This window comes from Muntiacus reevesi, chromosome 9 (assembly GCF_963930625.1).
Source record: "Muntiacus reevesi chromosome 9, mMunRee1.1, whole genome shotgun sequence".
Classification (NCBI taxonomy): domain Eukaryota; kingdom Metazoa; phylum Chordata; class Mammalia; order Artiodactyla; family Cervidae; genus Muntiacus; species Muntiacus reevesi.
Genome location: NC_089257.1, coordinates 29,312,725 through 29,338,212, shown reverse-complemented (window position 1 = coordinate 29,338,212; position 25,488 = coordinate 29,312,725). Strand labels below are relative to the sequence as shown.

Genomic DNA, 25,488 nt, shown 5'->3' with positions numbered 1-25,488 from the left:
CCGGGAATGCCCTGGCAGACTACGTTATGGTTATGTTTTGGCTGGTGCTATGGCCGCTGTGCCAGCCAGGAGAGAATAAACGTGTCTGCAGTTCCTACGGCTCCTCCAGTCTTCTCGCAGGCTCTTAGCTTCCTCCTTGCCTACCCTGGGTTTAAGATCAGTGCACACAGTGTTACGGAGTGAGACAACTGGCGCAGTTGGCAGGACCAGGAGACAAAATATTACATTTCTTATCCACCTACTCTACTGTGGTAACAAACCAGCATCTGATGAACATTTCACCTTTTGTGTATGACACTGGAATCCGTGTTATCGAGAACCAAAAAGCTTTATATAACTGGATCTTTGATAGGTCAAAAATAAAAGCAAAAGAAAATTTTCTAATAAGTACAGATGTTTTCTTTAACAGTAGCAAAAGATTGCCATGTTTTAACTACAGGAAAATACTGAAATCTCCATAATCATATTTCTACTACCATGCTCATTTTCAATACAGAGTGGCCGCTATGGCTGAAAAACTGAAATTCAATAAATAGAGTTTTAATTATTTGAAAGATTTAGAAAAAAAGATTCTTCATTTTATAATAACCAACCACTGGAAAGCAGTTTACACTTAAAGGAAAGTTTACCAACTTCCGGTAATAACTTATCCATCCTTAAGCTGCCAACCAATAAAAGGATCAAAAGAACAAAACATCCGCAGAGTAGTTAATGTCCAAGGCACATCATTTCTACCAAAATGTAGAAAACTCTCTTTACCACACAACTTAATTAGTGGGTACTACATGTTGCAAAGGCAACTTAGCCTTCATAGTAACAAGACTGCCATACCATTTCTGGGAAGTCATATCTTCCCCCCAAATGAGAGTAAGGTAGTAAGCCCAAGGTACCTCAGGGTCCACCGTTCCTTAGGAAGAGTTAGACAAGACCAAATTCAGAGGACTCCAAACTAAGTCACTCAGACACAGGTGAATTTTTAGTCTACTCCAATAAAAGGGCTAAAATCTATCAAACAGAAGTCACTTAGGGAACTAAACATTTACTCAGCACAGTGCTATCCTGGCACAAAGTAAGAGGGGCATTCCAGTACTTTCTACAACTTTCAACTGCAATTACACAAGATGGTCAAGTAGCCCTACCATGGAAGTAAGCAGAGTTTTTCAAATATTCTATGAAGACTAGGATGAACACAGATTGGCCAACTCAGCATTAGCATACAGTGTGTTGAAGTATAAGAACATCTATATCATTGAAAAGTGGAACATCATGCACTTTACTCCAGAGCGAGTCTGCAGGAGAAACCAGAAGAAACTGAGTAGAACAGAAACTAAAAGAAAATGCCATCAGACTCCAGTTATATGTACATTTGTCTAAACTTCCAGTATTTTTAAAGGATCTACCAGATGCCAAATAAAAGATTAGAAACTGGGGAATTAACTGAGATCAACACAAATCCCTGCCATTAAGAATCTGATGTTCTAGAGCAAATGTCAGCAAATGTTTCTGTAAAACGCCAGACAGCGAAGAGCCTAAGCTTTGCAGGCCACAGAGTCTCTGTTACAACAACTCAATTCTGCTGTTTTAGTGAAAGAGTCCCAGACAATACATAAATGAATGAGTGTGCCTGTGTTCCAATAAAACTTACAACTACAAGAACAAGGAGCATGAAGGATGTGGGTCTTCCAGACTATCAAAAGGACCACGGCTTTTATTATGAGATGGGGAGCTACTGGGCTCTTTGGGGAGAAGAGTAACATTATTTCTATTAAAAAGCATCATTATTAAAAAGGATGATTTCAGCTACTATGCAAAGAGTAGGGAGGCAAGCAGTTGGGAAAGATACAAGCAGAGAGAGAAGATCAGAAGTTATTACAAGAAAACAAGAGTGAGATAAATTTGTCTTGCACCAGGATGTAGCAGTGATGGTGGCAAAGTGTGGACGAATTCTGATTGTATTTACAAAATATCAGTTCAGTTCAGCTCAGTCACTCAGTTGTGTCCAACTCTTTGTGACCCTGTGGACAGCAGCACACCAGGCTTCCCTGTCCATCACCATCTCCTGGAGCTTGCTCAAACTCATGTCCATTAAATCGGTGATGCCATCCAACCATCTCATCCTCTGTCATCCCCTTTTCTTCCTGCCTTCAATCTTTCCCAGCATCAGGGTCTTTTCCAATGAGTCAGTTCTTCCCATCAGGTGGCCAAAGAGTTGGAGCTTCAGCTTCAGCATCAGTCCTTCCAATGAATATTCAGGACTGATTTCTTTTAGGATGGCCTGGTTGGATCTCCTTGCAGTCCAAGGGACTCTCAAGAGTTTTTCCTAACACCACAGTTCAAAAGCACCAATTCTTCAGTCCTTGGCTTTCTTTATAGCCCAACTCTCACATCCATACATGACTACTGGAAAAACCATAGCTTTGACTATACAGACCTTTGTTGGTAAAATAATGGCTCTGCTTTTTAATATGCTGTCTAGGTTGGTCATAGTTTTTCTTCCAAAGAGTAAGTGTCTTTTAATTTCAAGGTTCTAGTCACCATCTGCAGTGATTTTGGAGCCCACGAAAATAAAGTCTTTCACTGTTTCCACTGTTTCCCCATCTATTTGCCATGAAGTGATGGGACTGGATGCCATTTTCAATGTTGAGTTTTAAGCCAGCTTTTCACTCTCCTCTTTCATCAAGAGGCTCTTTAGTTCTTCTATGCTTTCTGCCATAAGGGTGGTATCATCTGCATATCTGAGGTTATTGATATTTCTCCCAGCAATCCTGATTCCAGCTGTGCTTCATCCAGTCCAGCATTTCTCATGAATAAGTTAAGGAAGCAAGTTGACAATATACAGCCTTGACATACTCCTTTCCCAATTTTGAACCAAGATATAATCACCATGATTTGCTAATAGATTGGATGAGAGAGTGAAAGAGGAAGAGAGGCAAGGATGACTCCAAGGTTTATGACTTGAGTGAGCAGAAAAATGGAGTCACCTTTCAGTGATTGGGAATATGTGTAGGAGGATTCACTTGTGGAAGGAAAATCAGGAGTTTAGTTTTGGACATACTAAGTTCAAGAGGAAAATATTAGATTATTAGATATATGATTCTGGAGTTCAGGAAAGAAGTTGTGGTTGATATAAATTTAGGACTTTAAAATTAGACAGTATTTAAAACTTCAAGACAGGATTAGGTCACCTTACATTTGCATATATAAACAAACTAAGTTTAAAATACAAACCCTTAGTTACTTTTTTACTTAGTAAACCCAGTAAATAACCCTAAGTTACTTAGTTACTTAGTTATTTGGAGGAATCAACAAAGGCCACTCGGCAGAAACAGAAAAAGGAGAAAACCTAAAGATAGCGGTATTCCTCAAACTAAGAGAAACCAGGCCTTATGAACAACTACTTTAAATACAAGTGAATTCAAGTGAAAGGAGGACTGAAAGTTGACCACTGGATCAACAACAGAACATTCATGAGAACTGTTCCAGTGAATTCCCAGGGATCAAAGTCTAAGTGGAATGAGTTCAAAAGAGAATATAAAGTTCACAGGGGAGTCGGTAAGTATGCACAACTCTTTCCTAAAGCAGGATATGGTCCCCAAAAGGTCTGTTTGTTTGGATGGGAGGTTTAATAGCATGACTGTTTGCTGATATGAACTTACTGTATTTCAAAATGCCTAACTGTAACACAGTTACACTATGAATTAAAATCACAGCTTTGAACTATCACACAATGTTATCCTGAGAAAGAGTATAAAGTGTTTTTCTTTGCTTCTTTATTAGCTTTATAACAAAATTTTACCGTATTTCCTGAGTCTTGGCTCTATATCCCTTAGGGGAGTGGAGTCTATGTTAAATCACCTGCTGTGCTGATCAACGGAAGAATGCTAGTTCATTTAACGTATTTCCTACCTGCTAAATGCTTCTTTCAATTAAATTACTTTTGGCAAATTAGTGGCTTCTAGCAGCTAACTGAGGAATTCCTATAGTATAGAAAGGCAAGTTATTCAAGATTTTTGAGCTGAGTAAAATTTGTTTCTTTTGAGAGTCACAAATTAACTCATTTCCTAGTACCAATGCTCAGCCCATAACTCAAGGGAAAAAATTACTAGCCTCAATATCAGGAAAAAAAGCAAAACCACTGCTGTAACACCTTGATAGGGACTGCTTAGTTTCCAAATGCTTAATGTAAAAAATAAATCATCTTTAATGCTTGCCATATGGACTTTTGGAACTCTGGAATGAGTAAGATGGCTTCACATCACTTAACTGTTCATGTTCTTTTTCTCCAACTTAAAAACAATGCTAATTTTTTCATATGCTAAACTCTATATTTTAGGTTCCAAATGAAAATTTTGGTGTTTTTCTATCTGAAGCACCTACTTGAATGTGTTGTTTTTTTTTTTTTTTTGCCTGAAATTCAAAACATATTTAATATACATCATCCTTATTATGCAGCTCAATCAAGATCTGAATAGTATTGTCTTCATAACTTATAAACAACAAATATTTTTCTGAAAGGGTGCACAGATATGGGAAAGAAACCCCTTTCATAAAATACAGCACCAGTCTGCTTCTGAGATAGCTGGAAAAGGGAACACTCTAGAGGGGCAGATTGCAAACAGTTTGGATATCTCTTCAGAGTGCTCCAAACTTGGATGAATTTTTGTTATAAATCACCTTGATTAATGGAACACATCTGCTAAAGTAGTTCAGTAATAGCTACACAATTCTCTAAACCATGAGAAAAACTGGTGGAGGTGGGAAGCCTTCAAAAATCACTGGCTTGTCTTTTATATCTAATACTAGCCCTGATCAGAAATAGCTGCCTTTCTTTTTTAAAATGTTTAAGACAAACACATTGTAAGGGAAGTACAATTTGAGGAGACAGAAGCAAAAATAAGAATGGGAAGTGGAGGATACTTTGGGAGAGGTAGTACTGGCATAGTAAAAAATACAAATTTTTGAATAGAGCCAGGTTATCTGTGTTTGAATTCCAACTGTTTCTCTTACTAACTGAGCAATTTATTTAACTTCCCTGTTGTTCAGTTTTCCCATATGTTAAATGCTACTACCAACTACCTTTACTGGGTTACTGTCATGATGATTAAATAAACTAATGCTTGAAAGAGTTTTAACACTTACCCTGTACTTATTCTGGTACAAAGTAAATACAGGGTAAGTGTTGACCAAAATTATTACAATTGTCTGAACATTTATAACATGCACACCAAATCAACTGAACGCATCTGGAACAAAACAGCAGTGTCCCCTAACTTATCCTCTCATCAAACATAAAAATCCAAAGGATGTTTCCCATGAATAGAATCTTTATACATATATAAAAAATACATCTTATAATACCCTGGTTATTTTTTCTGATTACTTAGCAGAGATTTTATCTAAATCCTTTCATCCTAACATTCCTCATCTAATAATTTCAGAAGAAAACAACAACAGTGGTGTGCACACTGTGCAAAGTACAATTGCACACAACTACTCAGAAATTTATATGTTTTGTTATCATTTATATGTTTTGTCATTTGTCTGTTGATAATTCTGGTCTGAGATGCTGGGAAAGATTGAAGGCAGGAGGAGAAGGGGATGACAGAAGATAAGATGGCTGGATGGCATCACTGACTGGATGGATACAAGTTTGAGCAAGCTTCGGGAGTTGATGATGGACAGGGAAGCCTGGCATGCTGCAGTCCATGGGGTTGCAAACAGTTGGACGGGACTGAGCGACTGAACTGAAATGAACTGAATTCTGGCCTCAAGTATATGCTTGTTGCTAAAGCAACTTAGAAGTGACTAGACTGCCTCATGAAATGATAACAGTCATGTGATGGTGAAATAATTATGTAAATAACTAACATATTTGAAAAACAAAAGGATAAGTATCCATGATGAAGACCACAGAAAAATACTGATATGTTACCTGATACTACATTCTCAACTTTAACATTAGGATCACCATCAGCTATTGATTCCTAGGATGTTTAGCACTGTAGTAACAAACATCAAAAGTGTAATAAACATTTGCACGGCTGAACCATAGTCTATTAAGGAAGGTAAATAAACAATAAATTGATTATTTAATAGTCTATTGATCAAACTTACTTAATAGGGCAACAGAGGCTATTACAGGTAAAAATAAATTTACAATGATGAAGACAATTCAACTCCTAATTATATGTTTACATTGGGGATGAAGATAAAGTTACTTGATAGATACAACAGTTCTATTAATAAACTGATAGTGACACAGAAAATTTAAACAAAAGTAGAAAATAAATCTATAATTAAAGAAAGAACAGCATATGCTGAGTAAACAGAAGGCCCTCCCTGCCCTGACCCACCCCAGCCACAAGCTCTGTCTCGGCAGTCAGGTGACTGGTGAAGGCGGCTGACATACCACATCTGCTCTTCACTCTTCCACTCTACCGCATGTGCTCTTTCCTAACTGGGTTGGTAAGTTGACTACACCAAAGGTATACAAAATATCTATTCTGAACATTTAAATAGGATTAAAAAAAAAAAAAACTACACTAAAAGACTACATTTGATTTTACCAGATTTTTCATTAACAAGCCAGTGGAAAAACTACGCCAGAATTCCAGATTGCATTTAGTTGTCACATCTTCTTCGTCTCCTCCAATCTATGACAATCCCTGACTTCCCTTTTTTAAAGAGTTATGTTGCAGGATGACCCTCAATTACGGTTTGTCTGTTGTTTTTTTATAATTAGACTGAGGCTATAACTTCTTGTTACAAGAATACCACAAAAGTGATGTGCTCTTCTCAGTGCTTCAATTCAGGGGCTACATTATGTTGACATGTTGTATTATTGGTGAAGTTAACCTTGATCACTCAGTTAAGGTAGTGTCTGACAGGTTTCTCCTCCACAGTTACTATTTCTCCCTTTGGAAAAAACCCTGGGAGAGATACTTTGAGACTATGCAAACCTACTATTTTCCCTCAAAACTTTGCCCAATATTTTGACACTGCTGGTGAATCCTGCCTTCAACAACTAACACTGAGATGTTTGAATGGGGCTTTAAAAGAAAATAAAATATATAAATTATAACGGCCATGTTGTTTGTGATACAAACATACACTTACATAGTCTACTGAATGCATCATTTCAACTTATATTCAAACACAAATAAAAGTTATTTTCATTTGTGTGTTCACTTAATGTTAATCAACTGTGATACCAATGAATAACATAATTGAAATGTTACTTACATAACTATGGCTTTTAAAGAAACCTGCTGGACTACTGGTGAGAATTTTGTCTCCTTCCAAACCAATTACTCTTTTACAAATATTTGATTTTGGATCACTCGGGTTTTTTGCAACCACAATGTCACCTCTGAGGGGAAAAAGTCAAAGAAAGTCAGTGTTATTATTAAGCATAAACACATGCATGGCACTGCTACAATACTTTTACAAAGCAACTTAAAGCCACACCCTTTATCCTCTCACATACTAACCCTCCCATACATTTACCAGCTTTGAGAACCTTCAAGACTAACTTCATGGGTCAGAATCCAAAAATGAGAGTGATGGAAAAACTATTAGAAGATTCTAAAATTTTTGACAATTCCACGAGAATTACCTTCTTACACTGTACTTAGTGTGTTACTTTTGTGTCTAAATTTTTAGCACCAAAACTATAAAAAAGCAATCCATGTAAATATCGCCAGATTAACCAAGCAAATTTTACTGCCCTGCCTGTAACATTGACTGACTCTACAGCACATATAAAGGTAGAGACATCATCTATGTTTCCCTAGAGCTTAAAGAACTGAGAAATTGCAGCATGTAAATTATATAAACCTAGACAGTTCACAGTACAGTCAAAAAGACTTATATTTGAAGAAAAATTATCAGAAAACTTAGCCAGAAAAAATACTGAAACCTGTCCAAACATATATTACAAAAAATAAACTGGCATATCATACATATAAAACCAATATGGATAGGGTTACATATGGAAGAGACGATTCATGGAATAAGTAACAATTTGCATGTATTAGAAGACTAAGTAAGATACTTAAAATTGGAAAGGAAGGAGACAAAAATATAGGACTAATGTCCCAACCAAAAAGAATACAACACTCTTTTTGCATGAAATGAGCAATAAGTGAATTCTGTTGCTCACACTCGAAGGGATTTAATATATTTACTTATTGTCTGTACCAGGTTCTTAAAATAATTTGATGCTGCTTATGATAAAAGATGCATATATCAAAATCAAAAGTCATAAAAATAAAGGATGATAGTTAAATTAGAAACCTAGTTATTGCTATATATAAGTATTATAATGAGTTTGAAACTTTTTGATAGTCAAGTTAAAAAAGAAATTATGATTATTATCTGCCAACCATTAACTAATAAAATAAGGTTTAGTTTGAAAAGTATGGCAAAATTTTTCTTAACAACTAAATCAAAGAGGAAAAGATATGTATGTAAGGAAAGCAAAGACAGCATCTTCATCAGAAATTTTACAGAAATTACAACAGTATTCAGAATAGTCATTTCTTGAGGCTATTCTTAATAAGAGCTGTATGCTATTAAAACAGTAAACTCTATAATTTGGAGTGCAATATAAGGCTTACACTTGTTTGAAAACAGGATAAAGCATCTCTTCCCAACCAACTGGAACTATGGCAGCAGAACTGTTCAGATGAAGAAATTTGCAAATATTGTAACATATATAACATACTATCAAAGTTGATTATGGCTAGCTTTGGGGAGAGAAATGTTCTCTGTGGGAGTCTTATTCAGCTTAAGTTTGTCAACAAAATAATCAATATGACCCTCATAACAAACTGCACTTGAATGGCAACATAAAAAAAATCATAATTTAGTCAAAGTTTTTTTTATAGAAAGCATTATTATGTAGACTGTACTTCCAGTGGTCTAACCAGATATTATAGGCACAGAACTTAGATCAAAAAAGATTACCTAAACTCTCCACTCTTTCAAATAGCATTTTAAAATAAACTTAACAGAACTAAGATTCAAATTTTCCTATATCATTTATAATCATCCTTATTATTCTAGTAGATTATAAGCTTTTGAGATGAAGGATCAACCTCTTACTCAACCCAACGTTCTCTATAGAGTAGAGCACAGCTTATAAATAAAGTGCTCACTGACTGTTCCAAGAGTCAGCAGTAATAAAGGGATGACTGTCTCAGGCATGAAAGTTCTGTCCACTGGACTGAAAAATCCATGTGCTTTAGATACCAGATATGCAGGCTTTTATCATCCCTAAATGGATGACTATTCTGTCTTTAGAAACAGGCAGCTAGCAAGAGTATCTCTTGTCAGGTGTAAGAGATGTACCTGAAATCTCAGAGTTCTGTGCTGCAGATTAATGAAAAAAATATTCAGGATAGTAATATTTTTAAAGTAGAGTTACCAACTGACTACCCTGGTTGTAAAAGTTACTTTGGTATGTCTCACATAAATGCCAAATTTTGAGCTGTCTTTCCAGCCAATGGGTTCCCTGAATGAACAGAATACAAAATGAAACTTTCAAAACAACTTATTTACTAAATATAGTTATTTATATTATCCATCTGACTGCAAAGAGTATCCCCTCCAAAAAAAGACAATATTGAAGTATTCATTCACAAACTATTTAGCCAATGAATCCAGCTTCTTGTTAAGGATGCTTAAAGACTAGAGTGAATCATGTGTTTAGCATGGAAAACATTCGCTTGTCTTCATGCTGTAGTGAACCTAGGTCTCCAGTTAATCCAAAGACTGTACTAAGTTATTTCGATATAAGGTAAAAAGAAAAGGAAGCTAGAATATAACCTGTTATATAAACTTTATTTTATTACCCCCATATCTATCAATTAGGCGTCCTGAAGTTGTTGGGGAGAAAAGATCTGAAGAATTACCTAAGGCCCATGCTAGACCATAATGCTTGAGGAAGAGTTTCTATCTACAGAAGCTAAGGTGGTGGAAGATCAGTAAATGCAAAGAACAGTTTTACACTGTTCTTGGTGATTTTCCAATAATGTGAAATACACTATAGAAAAGGTCAATAATGAAAGAGGAATACCTAAACCTACTTATGCCATAAGATAAACAACAGCTCAAGTGAGTAAAATTTATATTTTCTGAAGATGAAATGTAATACAGATTTATTTTTTAAGAATTATGAAAAACTAATGGACACCAAATTTTAGGGAATCAAAGAGGTTCCCTTTAGAAAATACATTAAATGACTAATACTTGACATCAATTCAGAAGAATAACACTCCAGGAGTTAAGTAGAATAAATAATATCTTAAGGATTGGAAACACCATTTAGAAGAGGATTTTAAAAGATTCAGTGGCAAATATTATTTGCTGAGGAATTTTGTAACTTAATATAATTAATCAGAAAACTCATAATAGATACGATTCCTGGCTCCCAGCTATATACAGTGCTATACAGTCTAAAAGTCATCAACTGCTCATCACAGACTATAGAGAATAAGACAGTCACCAACAGAAATGCAGGATTATTTTGAAAATTAAAAAATCAAATCACTAAGATTTGAATAGGTAACTGGCTCCTAAGTCTCTAGTTCTTTACTCGAACGATCCAAGAGACTGAATATTTAGAAAGATTATTAAAATTTCTCACAATAAGAGAAAAAATTTGAGTCAAAATTTCATCCAGTTGGTCATTAATTTGGTTATTTACAGAAGAGTTTTTAAAGCTAACGTTAAGGAACTGCAGAAAAGACAATATGTATCTGTGTTTTCACCATGAATTTAATATATTTGTGACAGAAATTTACCTTTGGATACCATAAAAATGTCGACTAAGATTTTCTGCAAAGACAATATCTGAATTTTGAATTGTAGGCTCCATGGATGGTCCAGAACACTGAAAGAAAGGTAATTTTTAAATTTAACTTGAAAACCTTTTAAAATATAAATATCTGATCAGGCTTAAAAGAAAATCAAGCAAATGTTCTTTAAACTTGGAGGATGATTTATAAAAAGCTAGTAGCTCCAAGAGAAGTTCAACTCTATAGAGAAGCCAGCAAATCTGGAACACTGGCAAAATATATTTAAAATGGTTTATTAATATTATATTATAAAAGATGAATAACATTACCTCTGGGTCCAAATTTTGGCCATCTTGTAAAATTTAAGTGCTTTGAGAGCAGTGACTCTGTCTCTTAAGTTCCCAATTGCTAAACAAGATCACAAACAGTGCTTAGCATAATACTCAACACATACTTGTTGAATGAACAAATGAATGATGTTTTTCTTCTTGCTATGGCCAAATATCATCCAGAAGCCCATGACAGTAATTTAGCAAGTGGTATTATACTACTTTCAACTAACTGATGTGTTTCATTCTCTTCAAGAGAATACCTTATTCATTTTGGGGGGCTGCAAGTTACATTTTCTACTGAAAAATACTGGCATAATGAGATGCACTTTAAAAACTTTCATATTAGTGTGTCTTAAAACAATAATCTTCATATATACCTCAAAACAGGTATGAGGTACATATGGACAGGGAGTTGGTAATGGACAGGGAAGCCTGGCGTGCTGCAGTCCATGCGGCTGCAAAGAGTTGGACATGACTGAGTGACTGAACTGAACTGATACCTCAAAACTGTAGTATATTATCACTGTAATCTAAAAAATCTACATACAACAGTCTTCATCCAATTCAGTTGTATGTAAATAAAACTTTTTACTCAAAACTTCCTACTCAGGCAGAAAAAAAGACGACAATGAAAGTTTTTTGCTGTCTCTGTAGTCTACTGGAGGCACCAGTATAGATTAAAAAAAAAATCAAAGGGGAATTTCAGTTAGATATATTTATTTGCCTAAATATAGTTATTAGAATTATTCCAACTTGAGATTATATGACTATAAATCTCTTTAGGGTAAACCTGTAAACACAGCAACACCAATAGCAAAACTCACTGACTGAACAATCAACCAAATTATTATTTCATTTATATGACAAAAGGTGAGTACTGTCATGGTTGATAGATTTATGATGCAATATTAAGAAAATACATTGGGAAAAGGACAGCCTTAACATTTTAATTTTGACACAAGGCAGAATAAATCATTTGTTTTAGTAACAGTTATTGACACTTTTCACAGTAGTTAAAAAGTAAAGTAGGATTTTTGAAAATCAGAGAAATCTGTGCTGAAATTCCAAGTCTACTTGGAATTGTGGGACTTGTAGAAAGTTACTTGAGCTTTCTGAGCCTCAGCTTCCTCATGTACATAGTATTAGTGGACTTCTAGTAAGTAGTTCAGGGGCTTCCCTGGTAGCTCAGTGGTAAAACAACTTGCTTGCAACTCAGGAGATGTGGATTCAGTCCCTGGGTCAGGAAGATCCTCTGAACAAGGAAATGGCAACCCACTCTAGTATTCCTGCCTGGGAAATCCCATGGATGGAGGAGCCTGGTGGGCTACAGTCCATGGGGTCGCAAAGGAGTTGTACACAGCTTAGCAACTAAACAACAATAATATGTATCTCACAGAGTGTAAAAGATTAAATAAGTTAAGAAACATAAAATATCAAACACATCCTAGAACACAGTAAGTAGTATTCAATAATGGGAAAAACTAATATTTCATTAGATTAACAGGGGCTTTTGTGCCCCTGAAAGAAACAATACAGGACCACATTTAAAGTTACAGTTCTGTTTTACATCAGTGCCAATGCAAACAAACACTCTTCCTTCAATTTAAATAAATAGCATATTTTATATGATTATTTTCTTGAATGTGAGCACTTACCATGAGAACACCACCAATGTACTCAAAAGCACAATGGGCTATGCAGCCGTACTGAACAGTATAGCCAACAAGTCGAAAGGCTTTTCCCAGAACACCACGAAGCATAGTTCTATGTAGACTCTGCCACCATTGGCCTGATGGTAAATTTCAAAAAGTTTCATGATCAATACTATTTAAAAATATTTAAGAGATAACTCTACTGTGAAATATTTTACAATTACCCAAAGGGTAGTAAATGCCTAATGTAATTTGTGCAGAAAATCAAAAGTTTACTTTCATTTTTGCTATACAGATTTTTTTTTTAAAGGTAAATCATAGCCACTTAATACTCTGATCTACTAAACAAATTATATTCAAATATTACTGGGTTTAAATATAAATTAGATAACTAGCAGACTCTGAACTTGTCTCTCCCCTTTCATGCCCTGGTTATTCCTTGATATCAAAGCCGATACTTAAGAAAAGATATTAACTCTTTCAAGTACTAATAATAGTTCTTCATACTATTGCCAGTGATAGAACATCAGTTCTTGTCATAACCTAATAGGGTTATAAAGAGGAAAAAACTAGAATAAATGTATGAAAAGGAAAGTTTTAAATTACTTCCTTTATTAAACTTGTGTGATCTTCAATGAATTACTTCATCTCTATGGGCCTTAATAAAATGGAAATAACAGTATCTCACAAAATGGTTCAAGAATCAAATTCAATTAACATGTCCCAGTGGCTTTGTAAATTGTAGTTACATTCAGTTGTCAGTTATTAATTGCTACTATAACAATGAACACATGATTATGAAACACCATTAAGAACCATATATATTTTTAAAAGCCATATATACTTGACATACTGATATTATTCATCTAAAATATTCCTAGTATTTGTTTCTTCTTTTGTATTTACCTGCTACAGCTATGTTTCAAGCATTTCTGAACTAATGGCCTAATGCTTAGGCCTAGACTTCTAGGCACTATTATCAGATTAAATTTACTAAAACACATCAACAATAACAACATGTGACATTTGCTCAATGCTTGGTATATAAGTCAGGCTTTACAAATTAATCTCTGTGAGACAGATATTATTACTATTATCATTTTATAGATAAGGAACCTAAGTGTAATCAGCTTACATGCTAAACATCACAAAACTAGAAACTCAAGAACCTAACCATTGTTACACTGACTCCCATATTTCTCCCTTGCTCTCATAACCTCTACAGTTTTCTATCGCATATTACTCACTTTCAGGATTCTTTTTCAAATAGCTTCCATCCCATCTTCAGATTCCAACCTGCTCTTCCTTGATGCTCCTACAGAAACTGACTGCTCAACCATACTCCTGTTTATTTAAACTGCCCACCAAACACTTAATGCTCTCAATAGGCAAGTTGTTGCTTCTCATTTGGGTTTCCATTGTTCATTTTCAATGATTAAGAATACTGTCTCTAAAGTTGATCTGTCAAAGCAGATACCCTGGCTCCACCACATTTTAGCTGTGTGACGTTCAGGTTATTCTACCTATGTAAATCTCAAGTGCCTTTACCTGTAAAATGGCCTTACTATCACTATCTCAGAGAGCTAAGTCAGGATTACTTGTAATCAGATATGAAGAGTGTGTGAAATAGATCAAGAAATGCTAGTTACTGTGTCATTTGCTTGGCGATTAGCATGTACTATATAACCTTATATAATTAAGTTCCATTTCCAAATGTCTAAGTTTCTGCCTATCTTATGTTTAAATAAAATAGATTTTTTTTTTTCCTTTTGGATGCACCGTGCAATTTGCAGGTTCTTAGTTCCCTGACCAGGGAGTGAGCCCAAGCCCTAGGCAGGGAAAGCACAAAGTCCTAACCACTGGACCTCCAGGGAAGTTGCAATAATAGGATTTTAGAACCCACAGGATAGGACTATTATTTATCAGTGTTTTATTACTTATTAGTGTTTAGTCACCTATTAAACATAGTTTATATCTTCCCTGGTGGCTCAGAGGTTAAAGCGTCTGCCTCCAATTCAGGAGACGCGGGTTCGATTCCTGGGTTGGGAAGATCCCCTAGAGAAGGAAACGGCAACCCACTCGAGTATTCTTGCCTGGAGAATCCCATGGATGGAGGAACATGATAGGCTATAGTCCACAGGGTCGCAAAGAGTCGGACATGACTGAGCGACTTCACTTTACTTTCTAGACATAGATTATGTCGTCTCTCCTAACAAGTCTTCACTGGGCCACCCCAACAAATGTTACCTATGCTTTGTATCACTTACCTAATTTCAGCAAACACTGATTATAATACCGCACTATATTATTTGTATCTTTCTCTTATTATATATTTTATTACATACTATATTTGCTTCTATGTCGGTGGGCAGTGACTGTGCACTATTCATCTTTGAATCCATGGGGCTTGACTGAATTAATGAATATATATTGAACGCAAATCTCCTATATTTTCCACATCTTTAGTATAATAAAATGGTATTAAGGTTCAAAATGATCAGGAGAACACTGAGATTTTTGGTTAACAAGGAGACAGACTAATGTCATACTCACTGAAAGAAGAAACTACCAGTAACATATGAAAAAGTGTTCTTGTTAAATTTTTTAAGTAACATGAACTATTCCATCTTAGGAATCTGGCTTATAGTAATAACTGACATATTTTAAAAACTAATGATTTTTAGAATTTAATAAGTTAATAAACAGTGATACTTAAAAACACTTCATAACTAAAGCGAGGGGAGGGATGGAAAGGAGGGAGACTTCTGTCCGCACAGGGACGCGGGGGGCGGCGGCCGCCGAGGCGGCCGGCTGGCGGTCTGTCCGGTGGTCTGTCCAGTGTAAGGGAAAAGGAGAGCGAGAAAGTGGAGAGCGGCGTAAAAAGGGGGCCGGAGCGAAGGCGGCTCCTTGCCCGCCCCCGCCCCGTCTGCCCCTCCGCGCCTCCATCCCCGCCGGGCACCCCGCCCGCCGCCCGCTCCGTCGCCGGGGTGGCGCGCCCAGTCCCGCGCCCCGCGGCGGCGTCTCTGCCGTCTCTCTTCCACTGACCTCCCCGCCACTTCACTCGGGAGTGGGTCTCAGCTCCCTCTCCCCGCCCCCAACGCACCTTCGCCTCTGGCGCCGGCCACGACTGCCCCGGGTTAGCGACCGCACGGCGCGGAGCCTCTGGCGCGTCTCGCAGGCTGCACGGCGTGGCGGTGCATGGCTCCTCGACGGGAGCCGGCCCTGGACCGGTCTGCCTGGCTGGCCGTCGGTCGTCCACTGCTCTGGACCCGGTGCGCGGTCGCCAGGCGCCTCTGCCCGCCCTCCGAACCTTGGGACTTCCCCATCTTCTCCCCCGCTCCCCGTCCGGCGCTAGCTTGCTCGCTCTCTGACTGCAGTGCAGGAGGCCTCGGTTCTATTCCTGGGTCAGGAAGATCCCCTGGCGAAGGAAATGGCAACCCATTCCAGTATTCTTGTCTGGAAAAGTCCATGGACAGAGGAGGCCGGCAGGCTACAGTCCATGGAGTGGCAGGAGTTAGACACGACTGAGCGACCAAACCACCACCACCACCACCACCATAACTAAAGCTCAATTAATTCAAAAAAGATCTAAGAGGAGTAACAGGAACAGAATATTATTTGTAAAATTTAACTAGGTTGTGTAAATACCACTTTGCTCCCATTATAATATTAGGGAAAGAATAGGGGCACGACTTGGCAACTAAGCAACAACAAGGGCAAGTCCTAAGGCTCAGCTGTGAAAGTGTGATCTATAAGACAAACCCTAAAAAGTAGTGAAATGGATACTACATTTAAAAAACAAAATAAAAACAAGCTTATCTGATGTTACAGAGGGGATATATTATCAAACAAAAGGAAACATGAGGCACTCGGCAAGAAGACATTGATAATACAGATATAAGGTGAAATTTAGAGAGGAAATTAATAGAAATCTACAGAAATTTATATAATTTGAATTGTGCAATATATTTTGTTTTTGGCTAAAAGACATACTAAAAAAAATACAAAGATGCTATAACTATACAATGGTTCTGATCTTCTGAGAAGTCCTGTAGTTAACTTCCATTCACAAGTATTTGGGGCCATGAACCCTTTTTTTATTATTACTCAGTAAATGTCCAATTTCAAATACAATGTTTGAGAAGAAACTATCTCATAAAATACTAAAATAAATCAGCGATCAGAAGAAAAAAGTTAACAGACATCATTTCTTCCTTACAGATACTAGCAACAGAATGGAGGCTGAAGTATCTGAAATAATTTTGGATCTTAGTCTCTTAAATAGAAAGAGCTATGGAGCTATTTATAGAGGACTCTGAGGATCAAGACTAGTTGGTCTTATATTTTAAAAGAGGAGCACTGTTGAGAAATACTGAAACTGAGATTAAGAGCTCACAAACTTATTTAAGAGAAACATCAAGAGTAGAAAGTAACATTCATATAGTGTTAGTAGCTCAGTCACGTCCAACTCTTTGCGACCCCATGGATGTAGCACCCCAGGTTCCTCTGTCCAAGGGATTCCCCAGGCCAAGAATACTGGAGTGGGTAGCCATTCCCTTCTCCAGGGGATCTTCTCCACCAGGGATAAAACCTGGGCCCTCTGCATTGCAGGCAGACTCTATACCGTCTGAGCCACCAGGGAAGCCCAAATTCATGTCAGATATAAAAAAATCACACACACTGCTAGGGTTCAATATCTCTACTGGCTAAAAGGATTAAGACAGGGGTTTCAAGCCTCTGGTTAACACAGTGATTTCAAAGGATCCATAACTCTGTATGTGCATACATGTGCCAGATATCTTGCTTGTCACTTTGGATTTGCTCTCTACCTTTCTCCATACTGCTCTCTGCACTTGGAAAACTGACCTATATGAATTATATCAAGGCACTTCAGTCAAGCTTTGACTGAACCCCAGCAGGAAGTCAGAGAGAAAGGAAGGGTTATTTTCCTGGCTATTTCCTTGGGTATTCTTCTTAGGCTGGCTATGTCTTTTGACCAAAGGTCACTGACACCCCAAAGGCATAGGAGTCTTTGAGGGGTCTCCTACTAGCCAAGTTTGAGATTATTTTAAAAAGTAGTAACAGTAATAAATAATACAGTAGAATAAAAATGAAATCTAGTCAATACATCTTTTTTTAAAAAAAAAGAGTATGTGTTGGGGATAAGGAAAGTTCTTAATCAAAAAAATAGCAGCTAATAAATACAGCAGGAATAATGAAATCAACACCAATGTAATTCAGGCAAGGGCCATTAATAGATGCTTAAAATAACTCGATGATATCCTTGGATTATAAGAATTATTATTACTAAAATGGCCATACTACTCAGAGTAATCTATAGAGTTAATGTTACCCCTATCAGATTACCTATGACATTTTCAAAGAACTAGAATAATCCTAAAATTTATATGTAACTACAAAGAACCAGAATTGCCAAAGCAATCCTGAGGAAAAAGAACAAAGCTGGAGGCACAACCCTTGCCAGACTTCAGACAATACTATAAAGATACAGTGATTAAAACAGCATGGAACTGGCACAAAAACAGACATATGGATCGACAGAATAGAGTCCAGAAATAAACCCCCCAACCAACGGTCAATTAATTTTCAACAAAGGAGGCAAGAATATACAGTAGAGAAAAGACAGTCTCTTAAATAAGTGATGCTGGGAAAAACTGGACAACTACATTTAAAAGAAGGAAATTAGAATGGTCTTTAACAACATACACAAAAATAAACTCAAAATGGATTAAAGATCTAAATGTAAGACCAGATACTATAAAACTCCTAGAAGAAAATACAGGCAGAATACTCTGATATAAATCACAGAAATGATTTTTAAATCTGTCTCCTAGAATAATGGAAATAAAAACAAAAATAAACAAGGGGGATCTAATTAAACTTGAAGTTACTGCACAGCAAAGAAAACCACAGAACAGAAGAAAATATTTGCAAATGATGGTACCTACAAGGGATTAATTTCCAAAATACATACAAAGAGCTCATATAGCTCATAATAAAAACAAACAAATGACCCAATCAAATAACGAGCAGAGGACTTAAATAGACATTTCTCCAGAGAAGACATACAGATGTCCAATAGGCACATGAAAGTATGTTCAACATCGCTAATTATTAGAGAAATAAAGATCAAAACTACAATGACGTATCACCTCACACCAGTCAGAACGGCCATCATTACAAAATCTCCAAATAATAAATGCTGGAGAGGGTGTAGAAAAATGGGACACTCCTACATCATTGGTGGGAATGTTAAGTTGGTACAGCCACTATGGAGAATAGTATGTAAGTTCCTTAAAAAACTAAAAAGAGAGTCACCTTATATGCAGAGTACATCATGAGAAATGCTGGGCTGGAGGAAGCACAAGCTGGATTCAAGGTTGCCGGGAGAAATATCAATAACCTCAGATATGCAGATGACACCACCCTTATGGCAGAAAGTGAAGAAATAAAGAGCCTCATGATGAAAGCGAAAGAGGAGAGTGAAAAAGTTGACTTAAAGCTCAACATTCAGAAAACTAAGATCATGGCATCACTTCATGGAAAATAGATGGGGAAACAGTGGACACAGTGGCTGACTTTATTTTTCTGGGCTCCAAAATTACTGCAGATGGTGACTGCAGCCATGAAATTAAAAGACGCTTATTCCTTAGAAGGAAAGTTATGACCAACCTAAACAGCATGTTAAAAAGCAGAGACATTACTGTATCAACAAAGGTTCTAGTCAAGGCTATGGTTTTTCCAGTGGTGATGTATGGATGTGAGAGTTGGACTATAAAGAAACCTGAGCACCAAAGAATTGATGCTTTTGAACTGTGGTGTTGGAGAAGACTCTTGAGAGTCCCTTAGACTGCAAGGAGATCCAATCAGTCCATCGTAAAGGAGATCAGTCCTGGGTGTTCATTGGAAGGACTGATGCTGAAGCTGAAACTCCAATACTCTGGCCACCTGATGTGAAGAGCTGACTCATTTGAAAAGACCCTGATGCTGGGAAAGATTGAGGGCAGGAGGAGAAGGGGACGACAGAGGATGAGATAGTTGGATGGCATCACCGTCAATGGACATGGGTTTGGGTGGACTCCGGCAGTTGGTGATGCCTGGCGTGCTGCAGTTCATGGGGGTCGCAAAGAATCAGACACAACTCAGCGACTGAACTGAACTGATATGATTGACTGAGTGCCAAGGAATAATGATTTTGAAATGTAGTGTTGGGAGAAAACTCTCGAGAGTCCCTTAGACTGCAAGATCAAACCAGTCAATGCTAAAGGAAATCAATCCTGAATATTCACTGGAGGGACTGATGCTGAGGCTGAAGCTCCAATATTCTGGCCACCTGACGCAAAGAGTCAGTTCACTGGAACAGACCCTCATGCTGGGAAAGACTGAAGGCAGGAGGAAAAGGGGACGACAGAGGACGAGATGGTTGGATGGCATCACCGACTCGATGGACGTGAGTTTGAGCAAGCTCCAGGAGATGGTGAAGGACAGGGAAGTCTGGCATGCTGAAGTCCATGGGGTTGGAAAGAGTTGGACATGACTGAGTGACTGCAATTCCACTCCTGGGCATATATACAGAGTAAACTCTTATTCAGAAAGATACACGCATCCCAAAGTTTATAGCAGCAATATTTACAATAAACAAGACATGGAAGCAACCTAAGTGTCCATCAACAGATGAATGGATAAAAATGTGGTACATATATACAATGGAATATTACTCAGCCATAAAAAAGAATGAAACATTGCCATTTACAGCAACAGAGATGGACCTACATAAGTAAAGTAAGTCAGGAAGAGAAAGACAAATACCATATGATATTACCTATATGTGGAATCTTAAAAAAAAAATGATAGAGATGAACTTATTTACAAAATAGAAATAGACACAGACATAGAAAACCAGCTAATGGTTACCAAAGGGGAAAAGGTGGGAAGGATAAATTAGGAGTTTTGGACTAAAAGAGACACCCTACTTTATGTAAAACAGATAAACAACAAGGCTCTACTGTACAGCAAAGGGAACCACACTCAGTATCATATAATAAACCATAATGGAACAGAATCTGAATAAGGATAGATAACTGAATCACTTTATGTACACAAGGAACAAGCACAACATTATAAATCAGCTGTAGTTCAATTTTAAAAATACTGAGTAAAAGGTTGTTGGTAAACAGGATAGGTACAAAATATTAAAGTAAATAACTTATTATTTACAAAGGGAACAGAATACCTTTACATGGAGAGATCAAGTAAATATTATCTTAACTATGTGATCCAATTTAGCTGTACACATAAAGGTAAAAACTGATATAGAGCTTCCTGACAATCTTATCATCATTGTACTATTCTTGCCAAAAATGTATAACCTAAATCTAATTATGAACAATCAGACACATCCATACCATAATTAGGTCGATTAGGACATGGATATCTCAGAGTGAGGGATTCAATTATTCTACCTACCACATCAATACCAACACACTAAACAAGTAGTTATCAAAGTATGGTCCCCAGATCAGCAGTAGGGGCATCAAAGCAACTTGTCTGAACTGCAAATTCTTGGGCCAAACTCGAGATTTATGTAATCAGAAATTCTTGGAGTATTGTTCAGCAATTTGTGTTTTAATAAGTTCTCCAGGTGATTATGAAACAAAATTTGAAAACTACTGCTGTAAGCTCCCAGGATGGTCAATGGGCACATTTATCCTTGAGCAGCTTTGCTCAGCTAGTCATTTACTACTGGGTGCTATATAAATGTATAAATATTGGCATATTTCATATGTGCTGTGAAAAAAGTTGGGAAGCTTTGGAATACAGAATTTTAGTCTCCTAGGAAATAGAATTTGTTGCTTTTTATTCCCTATCATATTTACATGAAAAAAAAAAAACTGAGTTAGATAAATTAGGAGTTTGGGATTGACATACACACACTACTATATATAAAACAGGTAAACCAGAACCTATCATACAGCAGATAACTATATTCAGTATCTTACAGTAACCTATAATGGAAAAGAATCTAAGAAAATATGTATGTATAAATGAATCACTTTGCTATACACTTGAAACTAACACATGGTAAATTAACTATACTTCAATTAAAAACTGAGTTATTAATGTAGAGAACCAATTCCTTTAATGGGGAGCCTATGTACTCTAACAGAGAATTACTAGAACAGCTAGGAAAAAAAAAAAGGAAAATTTAAAATTGTGACTGTGTCACATAATACAGGAAAAGATATGATGATACTTCTTTCAGAAAAGCTTTAAGAGACTTCTGATTAAAATATAGCAAAACTTCACATAATGCTGACATAAAAAAGCAAAGTTGTTGTCTACTTTAAACAGATATCTGCATTATAGACTTAAAAATGCCTTCTTCCTGTAACATAAAATTAGAAAACATTATGTTAGATGTAGGTTATAATGGCTTCTTTCCTCAAATACCAACCAAAAAAACTAATAACAACAGTCACAAATACTTAGAATACATGCAAGAACACGTTCTGTTCTGAACAAGCACTGTTCTAACTACATGTATTAGCTCATTTAATTCTTACAATAACTACGAGAACTTAAGTATCTGAGGGACAGAAAAGAGAACAAACTATTCAAAATCACACAGCTCATACACAGCAGAGCCAGAATTCAAAATGAGGAGGCTGGGTTCTAAAATCCACTACTACACTATATGCCTCTCAATAAAAATCAAGGAAATCTGTTGGAAACTGTAAAACAGGCATGGGAGAGAGGTTGGCCTGGTTACAACCAGCTACAGGGGCTCCCCTGGTGGCTCAGTCAGTGAAGAACCCACCTGCAATGCAAGAGACACTGGTTCGATCCCTAGGTTGGGAAGACCCCCTGGAAAAGGAAATGACAACCCACTCCCATATTCTTCCCTGGGAAATAAAGTGTATATGCAAATATATATCTCAAACAAGCTAAAAAGATGGAGCAGAATGAACTCCAGAAGATGAAAAAGAAGTAGACATTTCTCCATCCTTAGAAGTTTCAGTGAATAGGGGTACAAGTCTAAGACCTTGATTTATGTCTAAGCACTGAAGAAGCCTTTATGGGTATTTCAGAATACCCAAAGCCACAAAAAAAAAATATCCACCTAATTGTTCAGGTGAACCTTTGAAAAGAGAAAGCATTCTGTTTCAGAAAAAGAAAAAAAAGTAAAGTGTCAGGGTTAATTGAGACTATCAGTTTACAGAAATTCATTCAATTTAAAGTATAACCAAAGAAGTGATTAATGTACTTTTTTTTGATAAACAGAACAGTTAGTGAATACATTAGCATTTAAAGAAGGATTCACCTTAAGAAAAAGGTGAGGAAAGAGTAGATGTAAAGCAGAAGATAAATTGCAACATTAAGAGTTTTGCTACATTTACCTTCATTTGGACAAGAAAAAACAGCAGACTGAAAACATTCCTGACACCTCTATGATTTCTAAAGTTCAAAGATATCTACGCAAAATACACTTTTAGCATATAATTATACATGTTTGTATATATATACACACATAGAGATAAAGTAGCTGAAAGACATATGTTCATTTCAAGACTGAATGGAAGTTACTGTGACGAGGAGAGAACAGCAAAGACTCATTGAGACAAAGAAGCTGAGTGGTGTACCCTGTTCTACAGCTAAAATTCACTCACACAGCAGCCTCTATCAGAGTAACTCAAATTCCTGCCATTGCAAAATCACCTTCAGGGCTGCTCACCAATTGTTCAAATCTATAATGTCAAATCTACTGTAAGACTTGTGCAGAGGGTATTTTTTATCTTCTAGAACTGCAAATTCAAGGAACACTTATCCCCGTAATCAATGAAGATTCTATTTAAATCTATTTATTTTGATTCACCCTCAGAGGAAATAAGTAACATCACTTTAAGGTTTAAAGCAGTGGAAACTTGCTTTAAATATGACTGCAGCATCAAAATAATTCAAGAACCTCATTTAAAACCCAAACTTAAAAACACAAACTCCAAACTTCCAGGCTCCCATCATGGAGCTAATGAATAAGAATCTGTGGGAGCAAGGCTGCAGAATTAGTAATTTTAATAAGCTCCCAGAAAATCCAGTAAAGGACTCTGCGCTTCATTTGAAACCACTGAGACATACTCACCATTTTCAGAAACTTGACAAAATTTAACCATTCATTATTTTTAAAATAATTGCTACCTTTGGGATAATTCTATAAATTTTCATCATCAAACTTTATAATGCCAACATTTCAATGATTTGAAAAATCCAATATTATTTTCTGAAATTCACTCTTTATGTATATACACACACACACACATAAAATCAAAACTCATTTTATGCTTATAAAGCGTTAAGTAGTTGACACTTTTAATACAATCAAGTACCAGCCTCCAAACAGTTAAATATCAAAACCACCCCTTTCATTCACCAACAATTCCCCATTGGCTATATAATTCATCTATTTCAGAACAATATGCAAGTTGTACAAACAATAGTTGAAGGATATTCATTCAAATGGAAGAAATATCATTTAGCATTATTATAGGCTAGCTGTTGTGTACCAGCCTACAGGTCATACATGGTCCTTTGGAGAAAATACTAAGGTTCACACATTACCAATAAAGAAAAAACGTTCATCATCTCTTAAATAATCAAGAAGTCCTAAGATTTCCCATCTTGTTCTTTTATTACAACTGACTTAATTAGTAAAATTTTCATTTCTCCCATCCTACATCCCTTTTTCTTATCTCCAAAATAACTTCCTTAACTTTCATTGACATCATTATGAGTTACTTGTACAATAAATTATTAGTTGTAGCTTTTAACAATGAGTCAAGTTTCTTATAATCAATCAGGTATTAAATTCAAGTAATCCATACCTGTTTGAAAAAATGTATATTACTGAAAAGATCATATATGCTTACAATGAATTTAATTAAGTGAGGTTATTTGGGACTTTCCAAAGGAGATAATCATTTCTAATCAAATAAAAATAATGTCTAGAACAGGGAAGTAAAAAACACTAACTCTCAAATGCCACTCAGTAAACAGTCGAATAAAAAGCAGAAAAGTAAACAGTGAAAATGTTTAATAAAATTTTTAGATAAATTTTATTTTGAAAGGAAAGCTATGCTTTTGAAATAATTATGTAATACTATTAACTATCATAGAAAGTTACCCTGAGAAATACACTATCTGACAAAATAATTTGAAATTACACATAAGTCAAATACTGTATATTTAAAATACAAATAATTATATTATGATGATAAGAAGATTTTAGTTCACTTATTTCATGAACAGGTCTTTTCATGAAATCTTTTCATGTAATATAATTTTACATAAACAGCTTTTCAAATAGTAAAAACACAAATAGAAGACTATAAAAGTCCTTTATAAACTACCACAATGCAGTTCAGTAGAAATATTATTAAGCTTTCTCATTCATTCATTTTAAATGTGAAAACAAATGAAGAAACATATTTTGGGACACAAGAGCTTAGAACCAGTTAAAATTCATTAGAATGATAAGTTTGCTAGGTAGGTTTGACCAATGATCACTATATAAATTTATTAAAATTTATAATTGATTTTTTAGACAAAGACCTCATACAGAGAAAAGTAAAGTGTACTATATGTTAACAGAGGCTATAAGCATATCAATATTTTATGTAAAATGCATGACTA

General features: G+C 36.1%; 1 protein-coding gene across 3 annotated transcripts in view; it reads right to left on the bottom strand.

Moving 5' to 3' along the window:
* The window catches only part of IMMP1L (inner mitochondrial membrane peptidase subunit 1), a 71,388-nt gene that overhangs the window by 14,624 nt on the left and 31,276 nt on the right, over positions 1–25,488 (bottom strand). For 2 of the 3 annotated variants that reach the window (XM_065943917.1, XM_065943918.1), the window contains exons 3-5: positions 12,787–12,920; positions 10,806–10,894; positions 7,243–7,369 (exon numbers count right to left, since the gene is read on the bottom strand). In XM_065943917.1, the coding sequence (XP_065799989.1) occupies positions 7,243–7,369; positions 10,806–10,894; positions 12,787–12,920 (350 nt within the window). Of the gene's footprint in view, positions 1–7,242; positions 7,370–10,805; positions 10,895–12,786; positions 12,921–15,886; positions 16,035–25,488 lie in introns of those variants that run through there. The other variant, XM_065943919.1, reaches the window with a different exon arrangement.